At 50.0% G+C, this 11,333-nt stretch overlaps 1 protein-coding gene across 1 annotated transcript in view; it reads left to right on the top strand.

Moving 5' to 3' along the window:
- Window positions 1-11,044, top strand: part of TTC22 (tetratricopeptide repeat domain 22) — a 27,677-nt gene extending 16,633 nt beyond the window's left edge. The window contains exons 2-7 of the mRNA XM_007945968.1: window positions 3,958-4,013; window positions 4,270-4,385; window positions 5,231-5,349; window positions 6,690-6,851; window positions 9,754-9,906; window positions 10,502-11,044. Of these exons, the coding sequence (XP_007944159.1) occupies window positions 3,958-4,013; window positions 4,270-4,385; window positions 5,231-5,349; window positions 6,690-6,851; window positions 9,754-9,906; window positions 10,502-11,044 (1,149 nt within the window). The remainder of the gene's footprint in view (window positions 1-3,957; window positions 4,014-4,269; window positions 4,386-5,230; window positions 5,350-6,689; window positions 6,852-9,753; window positions 9,907-10,501) is intronic.
- The last annotated feature ends 289 nt before the right edge of the window (window positions 11,045-11,333 follow it).

Raw genomic sequence — 11,333 nt, 5'->3', positions numbered from 1 at the left:
ATAGCGACCCCTCCTTGGGTTTCCAAGGCAGTTATCACTACGGAAGTAGGATTGCCCAACCTTCCTTCCGAGGAGTGGCTGGTGGGTTTGAACCGCCAGACGTCTGGTTAGCAGGCAAGTGTCTTAGCCACTATGCTACCAGAGCTCCCAGAGCTCCCAGTAAGTACCTAGTAAACACCAAAAAAAAAAAAAAAAAAAAGCGTTGTCCCTGCAATTCAGGCATATTGCCACCAGGTGGTAATATTGTTTGCTTAGTGCAAACTGTAACTTGGTGCTTGAGGAATCCAAGGAGCAAAGTGGTTATGAAACCACCTGATATTAAGCCCAGATGCTAACTAGTGTGTGACCTTGGGTAAGTCACTCCACTTCTCTGGTCTCAGTGTCCTCAGATATATAATGAGATTGATCGAGATAGCTGAGTGTTTTGCACAAGACTTGGGGCTAGGACCACAAAGGCATGACTTTACATCTCAGCCCTGTAGTCATGTACTACATGACTGATTTGGAGCATGCGATTTAATTTCTTACAGCCTGAGTAAAAAATTAGAGAATGACTGTGAACCCTGCAAGCCAGGGAGAGTCTTGAGGACAACACGTTACTCTCCAATACTGGAGACCCATGGAAGTGAGGAAGGTGCCCAGACCCCCATAGGAGTGGATAGTTGAGATTCCAGGGCCTGAGACCTTGTTGCCCCACAGAGAACTGAAATATCTCATGTTATGGATGAACAAAGCCAGCTCCTAGACACCCCTAACCTTGCTTAGCTATAACCCAATCTGGGAGAAAGGGACCAAACATTTGTGGAGCACATACGTAGGCCACTGCTGCCCTCACAACTCCTGCAAGGCCAATGTGGTCACCTCCCTTTGCGGATAAAGACACAGCCTCTGACAGGTCACTCATTCAACCAGGGTCACTCACCTCATCTGCCAGGCCTGTTGGACACCAGAGCCCCTGCTCTTTACATTACAACACCCAGAATCTCTTAAACCAGGTCCCACTTGGGAACTATATCTCCTTGTCAAGAGCATAAAAAGGGAAAGGGTTCTTCCATCATGACTCCATTTAGTCAACCACAAAGCAGGCATGGGGCCACAGGTCATGAGATCTTTCATATATGGAACCAGGAAGCCTGAGGCACTACATGCCTTTGGTCCCTCACAGAGTCAGGCTTTCACATTATGTCAAAGTCTTTACCAGCTTGGCTTACAATAGGTGCTCCATACATCCAAGTCCCCTGCCTACAACCCAGGTCCTGTGAAGGTAAAGCACATAGGATTAAACAGTATCTCATCCCAGCCTTCTGCTTTGGTAAATGTTCCCTGCTTCTCAAGGATGCTCTTTAACCCTTGGGACCTACCCTCTATCCTCCAGACAGCCCTCTTCCCAGCTAATGCCTCAATACACAAATTCAGACCTAAACAACAGAATTTACTAACCATGGTATGATGATGTAAATGTAACATACACTTCGGATCTTACCACTCCCCAGCTCTAACTCTTTTCATGACTCCCCACTGCCCCTGCACTTGAGGTACAGGTCCTAAGCTGTCACTCAGAGGGCCCTCTTGATCTGCCCCTGCTGGCTTGTCCCCCATCCCTTATAACCAGTGTTCCAGGCACACATAGGCCTGCATGCAGATCCTCACACACCATGCTCACTCATCTCTGAGCTTTTGCACATGATGTCCCTTCTGTCTGGAATGTCCTACAATGTCCTATAATGTCTACCTGAGACAAGCGTCCCACTCCCACCCCAGCATGCCTCCTCTGGGGAGCTATGGGGTACTCCTGGGTTGGGTAGGACTCTTCTTCTGGGCCCCCAGAGTCCCTGGGTTCCTTCCACTCTAATTGTGACTCCAGGAGCCCCAAAGGGGCCTGCCTTATTTCCTTCCGGTCCCCATCGCCCACACACAGTAGATACTTGGTGAATTTTGGCTGAGAAATGCGATCACTGGGGGCTTCTCTGAGCCACCTGGCTCAGGTCTGGTTTCCAGTCCCAGCCCCAGAGTACAGCCATGCCACTCAGCGGACTCTGACTCCGATTCCTTTAAGGCTGACCCACAAGCTCCCTCTTTGCAAACAGCTTCATTTGTCAGTGGCTTGAGCTGCTGCCATACCCCCTCACATCCACCATGCTCAGCTGTTCTTTCTTGTGCTCCTTACTTACGTTCCTGTCTGCACATCTCTGCTCAGGCTGAACCCTCCACCTGGAACCCCTCTGCCTCCCACCCCCAAAATACCATTGACTCTTCAAGACCCACCTTAAATGCCACATCTACTGCAAGGCCTTCCTAGTCTTCTGTCCACACTTTGTCTGCTTCACTCTCATGGCTTTGATCCCATTTTGCCTCATGTTACAGTTATTGGCAGGAATCCCTAGGTGGTTCACACAGTTAAGCTTTCAACTACTAGCCAAAAGGTTGGTGGTTCAAACCCACCCTGAGGTATCTTGGAAGACAGGCCGAGGGATCTGCTTTCAAATGGTCACAGCTTTGAAGACCTATGGAGCTCTACACCCATGAAGTCACCATGAGTCAGAATCTACTTGACAGCAACTAACAGCAACAACATAATTGCTGGTAACCCAGCATGGTGAAGGGAGCAGGGTTTGAGTCCCACTTTGACATATACAAGCTATGTGATCTTGGGCAAGTCAGTTTACCTCTCTAAGCCTCAATAAGCTTGTCTGTGAAATAGGGACAACTCCTACTTTGTAAAGGACTGCTGGTGACGTAGTGCCTAAGGTATTTGACTTTTAACCAGAAGGTTGGTGGTTCAAACCCACTAGCCACTCCACGGAAGGAAGATTGGGCAATCTACTTTCATAAAGATTTACAACCTCAGAAATCCAGTGAAGGTCACTATGAGTCAGAATTGACTCGCTGGCAGTGGGTTTGGTTTGTTGTGAGATTAAGTGAGATGATAGATGTTAAGATCCTGGCACATGGCAGGTATTTGGTCAGGTCTTACTACTTAAGCCTGGGATCTGTTTCTCCAGCCAGGTTAGGAGCTAGTTTGGGTCAGGGTGCAGGTCCTATTTATTGCCATATCCCCACAGCACCCAGCACGGGCACAGGGTCTCACACAATAGATAGTAATGCTGGCGGAACTGAATCCATTCACCCTGACTGGTGGGGGTGGGGTGGGGGTGAAGGGATGGGGTTCCTGAGCTGAGGAGGCCATGGTGGGGGCTGGGGGTGAGTACAGAATTGAGCCTGGAGATTAACGACAGGAGATGAATGCGGAGGGAGGGGCTGGGAGTCCGAGGCAGAGCTGCTGATATGCACTGGGGGTTTTATTGGTTTTCATTAAAATTCCTTCCCGAGGCAGGAGCAGCTACTCCCATAAATAACGGCATAAATATTTTATCTGGTGCCCAAGTCAGTCTAAATGCACGGCAAGGTTGGCAAGAATAATAACGGGAAAACAGTTCAGGGGGGTCCGGGGCTTCAGCTGAACTGGACTCTCTTCACATGCCCAAAGGGGCTTTCTCAGAAAGGCAGAGGCTGAGGGAGGGAAGAGGCAGGTAGACTGCATGGAGGAGAGACGGTGGCCAGTGCAGTGGGTGGCAGGGGTCAGGGGAGGGTGTCTAGAGCACAGGGGGGCAGCTATGTGGAGGGGGAGTTTAGCTTGGACAGCAGGACAGGAGGTAAGGAACTTGGGTGGGGGTGCAGAGAGGATATGTACTTCACACCTGCTCTGTGATGGGTGCCCTGCTTGGAGTTTTCACACTGGTTATCTCCCCAAATCCTCTGTGGCCAGAGAAGTGAAGTCACTTGCCCAAGGTCACCCAGCCAGAGATCCAGGACTATAATCAAGGGTGCTTAAGGCCAAGGCCCGTGCCCTCCCAGCTGTCCTTGCTATCTCTTGGAATTCAGGGACAGCGTGGGAACCTTCCCAATATGGCTTGAATACCTTAATAACAGCAGCTCGGTGGTTCTCTGCTTCCTTAGGTCCCAGTAGAGGAGAAAAGGGGCTGGTACTTGACCATGGCAACACTCTTCATCAGGTCAGGTCAGGTGCTGGTGGGTGGGGCCTGGGGGGGGGCGCAGTGCTGCCTGCAGTCTTGGCCTGGAACCCAGGCTGGAGGGTGAGGGGAAGGGTGCCTGAGCTGGTCGCCATGGCAAGGGCTTCCCAAAGTCCCCTCCTTGCTTCCTTAAGACCCCTTTCCCCATCACCCCAGCTCTGGCCTGGGGAGGGGCTCACAGCAGGCTGGGACAACTGGGAGAGGGTGCAGACCAGCCACATGCTCTTCTTGGCTCCAGGCTAGATGGCATCTCCCTGGAGCTGAGCAGTGAGGAGCAAAAGCGGCTGCCTGCCTTCAACCGCACGCTGGCTCTGCTCCGGCAAGTACTCAAGTCTTCGGACCCCTACCACCAAGGTAGGCTTCTACCTCCGTCTCCCTATACCTGTCACTACCCTGCTGTCCCCACCTCCAGCATTGTCTCCCTTTTTGGACCTTATTTCTCTTTCTCCTTCACCCTGTCTCATATTCATTCGCTCACCCCAAGGAACTCACACACATTGAACAAGTGAATATACCGCGTGTAAATCATTACAGTTACATGTTTCCAGGTATGTGTCTCATGACCCCCATTCTATGGTTGGTCAACTGGAGGCTCTGTTGGAGAAGAGCTGAGGAATTTTTTCACAGGGGCCCCACAACTACAACAGTGACTAGAACTACCAGAGCTGGTGAGGACTTGAAGTTAGAAGAGGCAACTATGTGCCTTAAATGAGGTCACCTGGGTGATCTATTAATCACAGAGAAGCACTAAAAATGTGTTCATTCATTCATTCATTCACATGTCCCCTCTGCCCACCTCTGTCTCTTTCTGCTCCTGGGCCACCCTCAGTGATTTCATGTTACCATCCTTTCCTTTAAGGAACCCTGGTGGCACAATGGTTAAGCACTTGGCTGCTAACTAAAAGGTCAGCAGTTCGAACCCACTAGCCACTCCATGGGAGAAAGATATGGCAATCTGCTTCTGTAAAGATTTATAACCTTGGAAACCCTATAAGGCAGTTCTACTCTGTCCTATAGGGTTTTTATGAGTCAGAATTGACTTGACAGCAGAGGGGTTGGTTCTTTTATTTTTTTTTTAGCATCCCTTCCTCTGTCTTCATGGAGACTAACAGCCTTGAGTAGAGCTGGCCCACTCTGCTTGTGGCTCCCCTCCCTCTTACCCTGCTGCTTCCTTAAGACCCCTTTCCCCATCACCCCAGCTCTGGCCTGGTGCTACCTTGGGATGCTGCTGGAGAGAAAGGACACCTTCTCCACCACGCCCATGGGAGTCCACGACTGTGGGTACTCAGGGACTGATCCCCTGGATTGTTTCGGCAAGGTACATGCCCCCAACCACACCCACTCTCCTAAGTGGGAAGAAGCCTGACACCTGGCCTTCCTTCCCAGAGCCTCTGCTTCTCTGCTGTCTTCCTCATGCTGTGCCTCCCCCAACAAGAAAGGACTCCAGACCTTTCTCTCCATCCTTTCTTCACTCAGAAGAATGTCATGAGTCCTCTTGGCCTAAGAATAAGACCCTCCCCACTCCCAATTCAGCCTATGCCCATTTCTCTGACCTCCTTGTCTAAGCTGCTTGCCATTTTCAAAATATGCCCTTAGACTTTCTCCCCTCAGGCCTTTGTCCACATTGTTCCTTCAGCAATGAGTCCCCTCCCTTCCCCGCTACTAATGGCATGGTGGAAATAAGGCAGGGTTAGCTGGAGTCCCATTGCCAGCTCTGCCCAATTATAGTATGAGTGACTTTAGGCTTAGGTCTCTGAGCCTTGGTTTTCTCATCAGTTCATTAGTGTTCTATCTACGTTGTAGGTTGTTGAGAGATTCAAAGTAGGTAGTAGATGAAACTGGACACTGTACATTATAAAGCACCGTCCAAGTCTTATTCCTGGAACCTCATTTATGTGGCAGATTCCACACTTAGCTCAGTTTTGAAGTCTTTCCTGGAAGCCAAGGACCTCACCATCCTCACTCATCTGAGTGTTCACTGCAGTGCCCTGCATGGGGCACGTCCCTCAGTGTTTGCTGGCGGGTAGATTAATGAGCAGTTTCTTGATGAAAGAGCTTAGATTAGAGCAGACCAAAACATGTTCTGGTTCATGAGTGTTCTCAGGTTTGTGTCCTATTTAACAAGCCCACTTCCTTTGCCCCTCCTGGAAAACTACTTTGTGCCAGAGCACAGAGAGGAATGACAGGGCCCCTGCCCTGCAGGACTTCACTTCACAGAGGCGGCAACACACAGAACAGGCAGCAGCCCATAACAGTCTAGGTGACAAGTGTGTGGGCCAGGTAGGAGCACGGTGCTGCCTAAGTATGGGAGAGGTAGAGAGGGTTCTGACCTCCTCCTCCCCCCTGTCCTGGAGAAAATGGAGGTGCACACAGTGGTTTCCCTAGGGTCTAATGGGATTGGCTGGAAATGATCAGTGAGCCTAGTAGAGAGCATAGCAGTGAATGGGACTCCAGGGGTTGAGTGCTACTATGTTGGTACCCCCAAGTGCTGGGTTCCATGATGTGTCTGTACTTACCGGCAGGTGGATAAGGGGGAGAAGGGCATTGCAGTAATATAGCTCCATCCAGAGATGGGGTTCCTGTAGGTCAGGCACTATTTAGCTGGTTCTGGCTAACCACCAGACAAATAGTTTGCACTAACTCTCTTCCCTTACCTAGGCCATTGAGATTGCCAAGGACCACCCTCCCATCCTGAATCGCCTGGCCAAAATCTTCCACTTCCTAGGAAAGCAGGATATGGCTATTGGAACCTGCAACATGGCACTGGATGTCCTACGAGATCCAGAGCTCAACTGGCAGGCATACTGCACAAGGGCCAAGGTACCAAGGGGTGGGCGGGTGAATTGACCTGCAGTCCCGCCTCATCCTGACATCAGAAATCAGAGAACAAGGGCCAGGGGCCAAGCCCCAGTTTCCAAGGCCTAAAGTTCATGGAACCTTCATGGTGGAAGGGAACTTTGGAGTCATCAGGCACATGGTTTGTGTTCTAGAAGGCTTTTGAATGGAAGGGTCTCCATCCCACTGCAGAAAACTCTCAACAATACCCTGATTAATGACCCTCCAGCCTCTGCATGATTAGCACCTCCTGGATTCAGACTGATCTGGGTTGAAATCTGGCCCTTATTTATTACTGTGGGACTTGTGGTAAGTCACTTACCCTCCCAGCCTCAGTTCCCAAATCTATAAGATATGGATAATAACACCTATTTTAAAAGGTTGTCAGAAATAACATCAATAACACAGTTTCTGGAGCAGAGGTGCTTTTGAAAGGTAGTAAGGAACTTGGTGGTGCAGCCATTAAGCTTGCAGCTGTTAATTGAAAGGTCAACAGTTCAAACCCACCCAATGGTGAGAAAAAGACCTGGTGTTCTGCTTCTGTAAAGATTTCAAAAAAAGAAAAAAGCCAAACTCATCGCCATCAAGTCAGTTCTGACTCATAGCAACCCCCAGTGGGTTTTCAAGGCTGCGATTCTTTGCAGAAGAAAGATGCAGAGCGGCTGGTGGGTTCGAACCACCAACCTTTTGGTTAGCAGCCAAACACCTTAGCTACTATACCACCAGAGCTCCTTCTATAAAGATTACACCCTAGAAAACCCTATGGTGCAGTTCTACTCTGTTGCATGATGTTGCTATGGGTAGGAATCTGCTTGACAACATCACACAACAACAATATGGTGTGTGAGAGGCAGTTTAAGGTAGTAAATCAGAGCTCTAGCTCTGAACACAGCCAGCCTTAGTTCAAATCCCACTTTGCCACTTACATGCTGTGGAACCTTAGGCAAAATACTCTTGCCCAAATCCTGAGCTTCAGTTTCTCCATCTATAGAATAGAGATGATAGTATGTACCTCACAGAGTTGCTATAAGAATGCAATTAAATATTGTATGTAAACTTCAGCCCCTAGTAAGATGCAATTACACAAGTGATTGCTATCATCAGGCATATTTTTTAACTGACTCACTCTTGAGGCATATAAGTCATTCAGCTCTGCAAGTCACCAACGTAGCTGAGAGCTGCCACCCTCTAGCTTCCCCCACAAGTCCCAGCTCTGCCCTCTGGCATACTCACAGAGCCCAACTGCTCAAAGACCCCAGACTGACTTGGCTTCAGGCTAAACAGCTCCCCTGTCTTTTCCATTACCTTTCATAGAACCTGGAGGACAATCTGCTCCCCATCTTGGTGTCTATGACATAACCACTTTGCCAGCAGGCAGAAGCCAGGGAATCCCTTCATTGTAGTTGATGAGGTTGTTATTATTATCAATAATCATCCCAGTAAATAATAAACCATTTCTGTAACACTGCCTTCACTGTCTACTTTCATGTTCATGGTTTTATTTAATCCTCACAAGAATCCCATGGGAGAGGCCAGACATGTCCTTCTACAAAGGAAGCAACATAAGCTCAGAGAGGCGGCCAACTTACCCAAGGTCTTGCGTTCAATTAAATTAAAATTCAACTCAAATTGAAATTCACCTGCAATTCCATTTAACACAACCCTACTCTTCTGACTCTATCATTGACTTCAGTCGTCCCAGCATGCTTGCTACCTCTCTGTAACTCCTGAGGTCACACTTCCCACTCAGACAACCAGCCTAGTAGCAGTCTGAGGGAAGCGAGTGGACAGGAGGAAAGAACAGAAGGGAAGGGAACCCCCATTACCTTCATTAAAGCCTCAGTCCATGCTGTGACCCATAGGCCCCAAAGACCTCTCCAACCTCATCTCCCTCTGTCCTCCCTCCCTCCCTCTTCTAGCCACACTGGCCCCCTTTCTGCCCCTTAATCTGTAAGACAGGATCTTGCCTCAAGGCCTGTTCTCAAAAGTATCTGATTGGCTTCCTCCCTCACTTCTATAGGTCGTGACACAGAAGGCAGCTTCTAGTGGCCATCTTAGGAGCTCTGGTAGCATAGTACCTAAGGCAATTGACTGCTAACCAGAAGGCTGGTGGTTCAAACCCACCAGCCACTCCTCGGAAGGAAGGTTGGGCAATCTACTTCCGTAGTGATACTGCCTCGGAAACCCAAGGAGGGGACACTGTGAGTCAGATTTGACTCCATGGCAGTGGTTGCATTTTTCATATGGTGGTGGTGGTGGTAGCTGCTGACTCCTGGGGCCCTTACGTAGAACAGAGTGAACAGCCCTGCCCCATCCTCATGACCTCTGGTGTGTTTGAGTCCATTGCTGTGGCTAGTGTGTCAACCCGTCTCATTGAGGGTTTCCATTCTCACAAACTTGGTAGTACCATCCTATCTAATATAACTCTCTCTCCCAGGCACCTCTATTTCATTACCTTATTTATTTTCATAGCACTTATCACCACTTGAAGTGACATTATTTACTTGTTGTTTATGATTGTCTCTCCTACTAAAATGTTAAGCTTTACCAGGACAGAGACTTCATCTGTCTGTCTTGTTGCCTTTGCCATAGAGTGAGCACTCGATACATAATTGTTGAATGGACGGTGAATAAATGAAGGGCTCTTACTTTGTTAATTTTTGCATTGTACATATGGGAAACTGAGGCCCAGAGAGGGGACTGACTAGTCCAAGCTGACACAGACTAAGACCTAGGACTCGTGGCTCCCAGTGTTGGGGGCTTTTTGCGGTACCACAAAGGCTTCCCTGAGTTGCCGTTGAGAAAAAGATTTGTTTCAACTAAGGCAAAAAGGAGGGTGGTGGTCCTTGCTTGGAAAACCTTCCCTGAGTTGACTCTCTGTTGACAGATCCACATCAAAGCCTACCTGCATGACCTGGAGCGGGCCAAGGTGGGGCTCGGGGGCATGCCTGACAGGAACCACCTGGCCTGCGCCAAGGCTGACCTTGAGGAAGTGGTCAAGGTGTGTCCAGGCCTCAAGACCTACCTGGACATCGGCCAGGTAAGGCAGCCTCTTAGCTTGGTTATTCAGTGGCTAACTCAAGAATGTATGCCATGCCAGGCCAGGCCTCCCCACTGAAGACAAAAAGAAATAAGGCACTTCCCCCTGCCTCATAACAGTCAGACTCATAGCAACCCCTCCTTGTGTTTCCGAGGCAGTATCACTACGGAAGTAGATTGCCCAACCTTCCTTCTGAGGAGTGGCTGGTGGGGTTACAACCATGGTGAGGATTAAATGAGATGGTGGATGGATACCATTTAGAACAGGGCCTGGTACTTGCTACTCATTCAGTAAGTATGCACTCAGTAAGAAGCACCTTCTGTGACAATAACAGTTTTACTATGAGAAAACATCCAGAGATTGACTTGCCAAGGTTATATGGCTAGGAGTGGAAGGGTTGGAACTGGAATCTGAGTACCGTCTCTCCTTTTCCATTATAGGATCCTAGGAGTGGGGAGGGGACAAAATTTGTGATTAATAATTGTCCAAGGTGGAAGGGTGGGAAGGATGAATGAATGAAGTATGGGAACAGCCTGGGAAGAGAGAGCAGCAGCCTGGCAGAGACGAAGGCTCAGGCTGCCTCCACCCACTGCAGGTGTACTACTACATGGGCGTGGACGCAGTGCAGGAGTTGATGGCTGTGGATGAGGCTGCGCTGAACCAGGCCCTAGTCTTCCTGGCCAAGGCCAGCGAGTCAGAGTTGGGCGCGACTTTGCCAGAGCTGCAGCTGCTTCGAGGCAAGTGCCTACGCATTAAGGGCGAGGAAGCCAACGCAGCGGCCTGCTTCAAACGCGCTGTGGAGCTGGACGACGCGGGCTCCAGTCACACCGACGGTTTCGGCTGTCTGCTTGAGGCGCTGCTGGCGCAGTGGAGCCAGGCGCAGCTGAGCGATGGCGAGCTGGGCCGCGAGGTGGATGCGTGGCTGCTCCGTGCTCAGCGCAAGTACCCAGCGGCGCGCCTTCGCCAGGAGCTGCAGCGCGTGTGGCGCGGCAACACCGACGAGGTGTTGGGGCTGGCCCGAGCAATGGTGACTCAGGGCCGGCTGGCGCTGGTGCGGCTGCTCTTTGAGACCATGGAGCTTGAAAGGGAGGGCGCAGGCGAGGGCGCTGCGCGGGGCCACCGGGCACTCTTATTCTGAGGAATCTGCGCCCTAGCCTCAGTTGATTGGACCAGGACTGGGTGTTCAGCTAGACTGCCCTGAGCTATATGCTCTAAGGGGGAGCAGAGCCAAACAGATTCTCTCTCAGGAATTTTGAATGGGGATATTGAGACGCTGGGGCTATTTGAATTGCCCATGGAGGAGGAAGGACCTGATTTAGAAAAGCCAGAGAGGCTGGGGTGGATAAGAGTCCAGGGGGAAACTGCCACTTGAGGGACAGAAATTGGCAAACATGCAGAGGAAATAAAATGGCTGCAGTGAGAAACAG

The sequence above is a fragment of the Orycteropus afer genome, unplaced genomic scaffold (assembly GCF_000298275.1).
Source record: "Orycteropus afer afer isolate SDZICR_OR568_19922 unplaced genomic scaffold, OryAfe1.0 scaffold00145, whole genome shotgun sequence".
Taxonomy (NCBI): domain Eukaryota; kingdom Metazoa; phylum Chordata; class Mammalia; order Tubulidentata; family Orycteropodidae; genus Orycteropus; species Orycteropus afer.
This window is presented reverse-complemented; position numbering and strand designations above follow the sequence as displayed.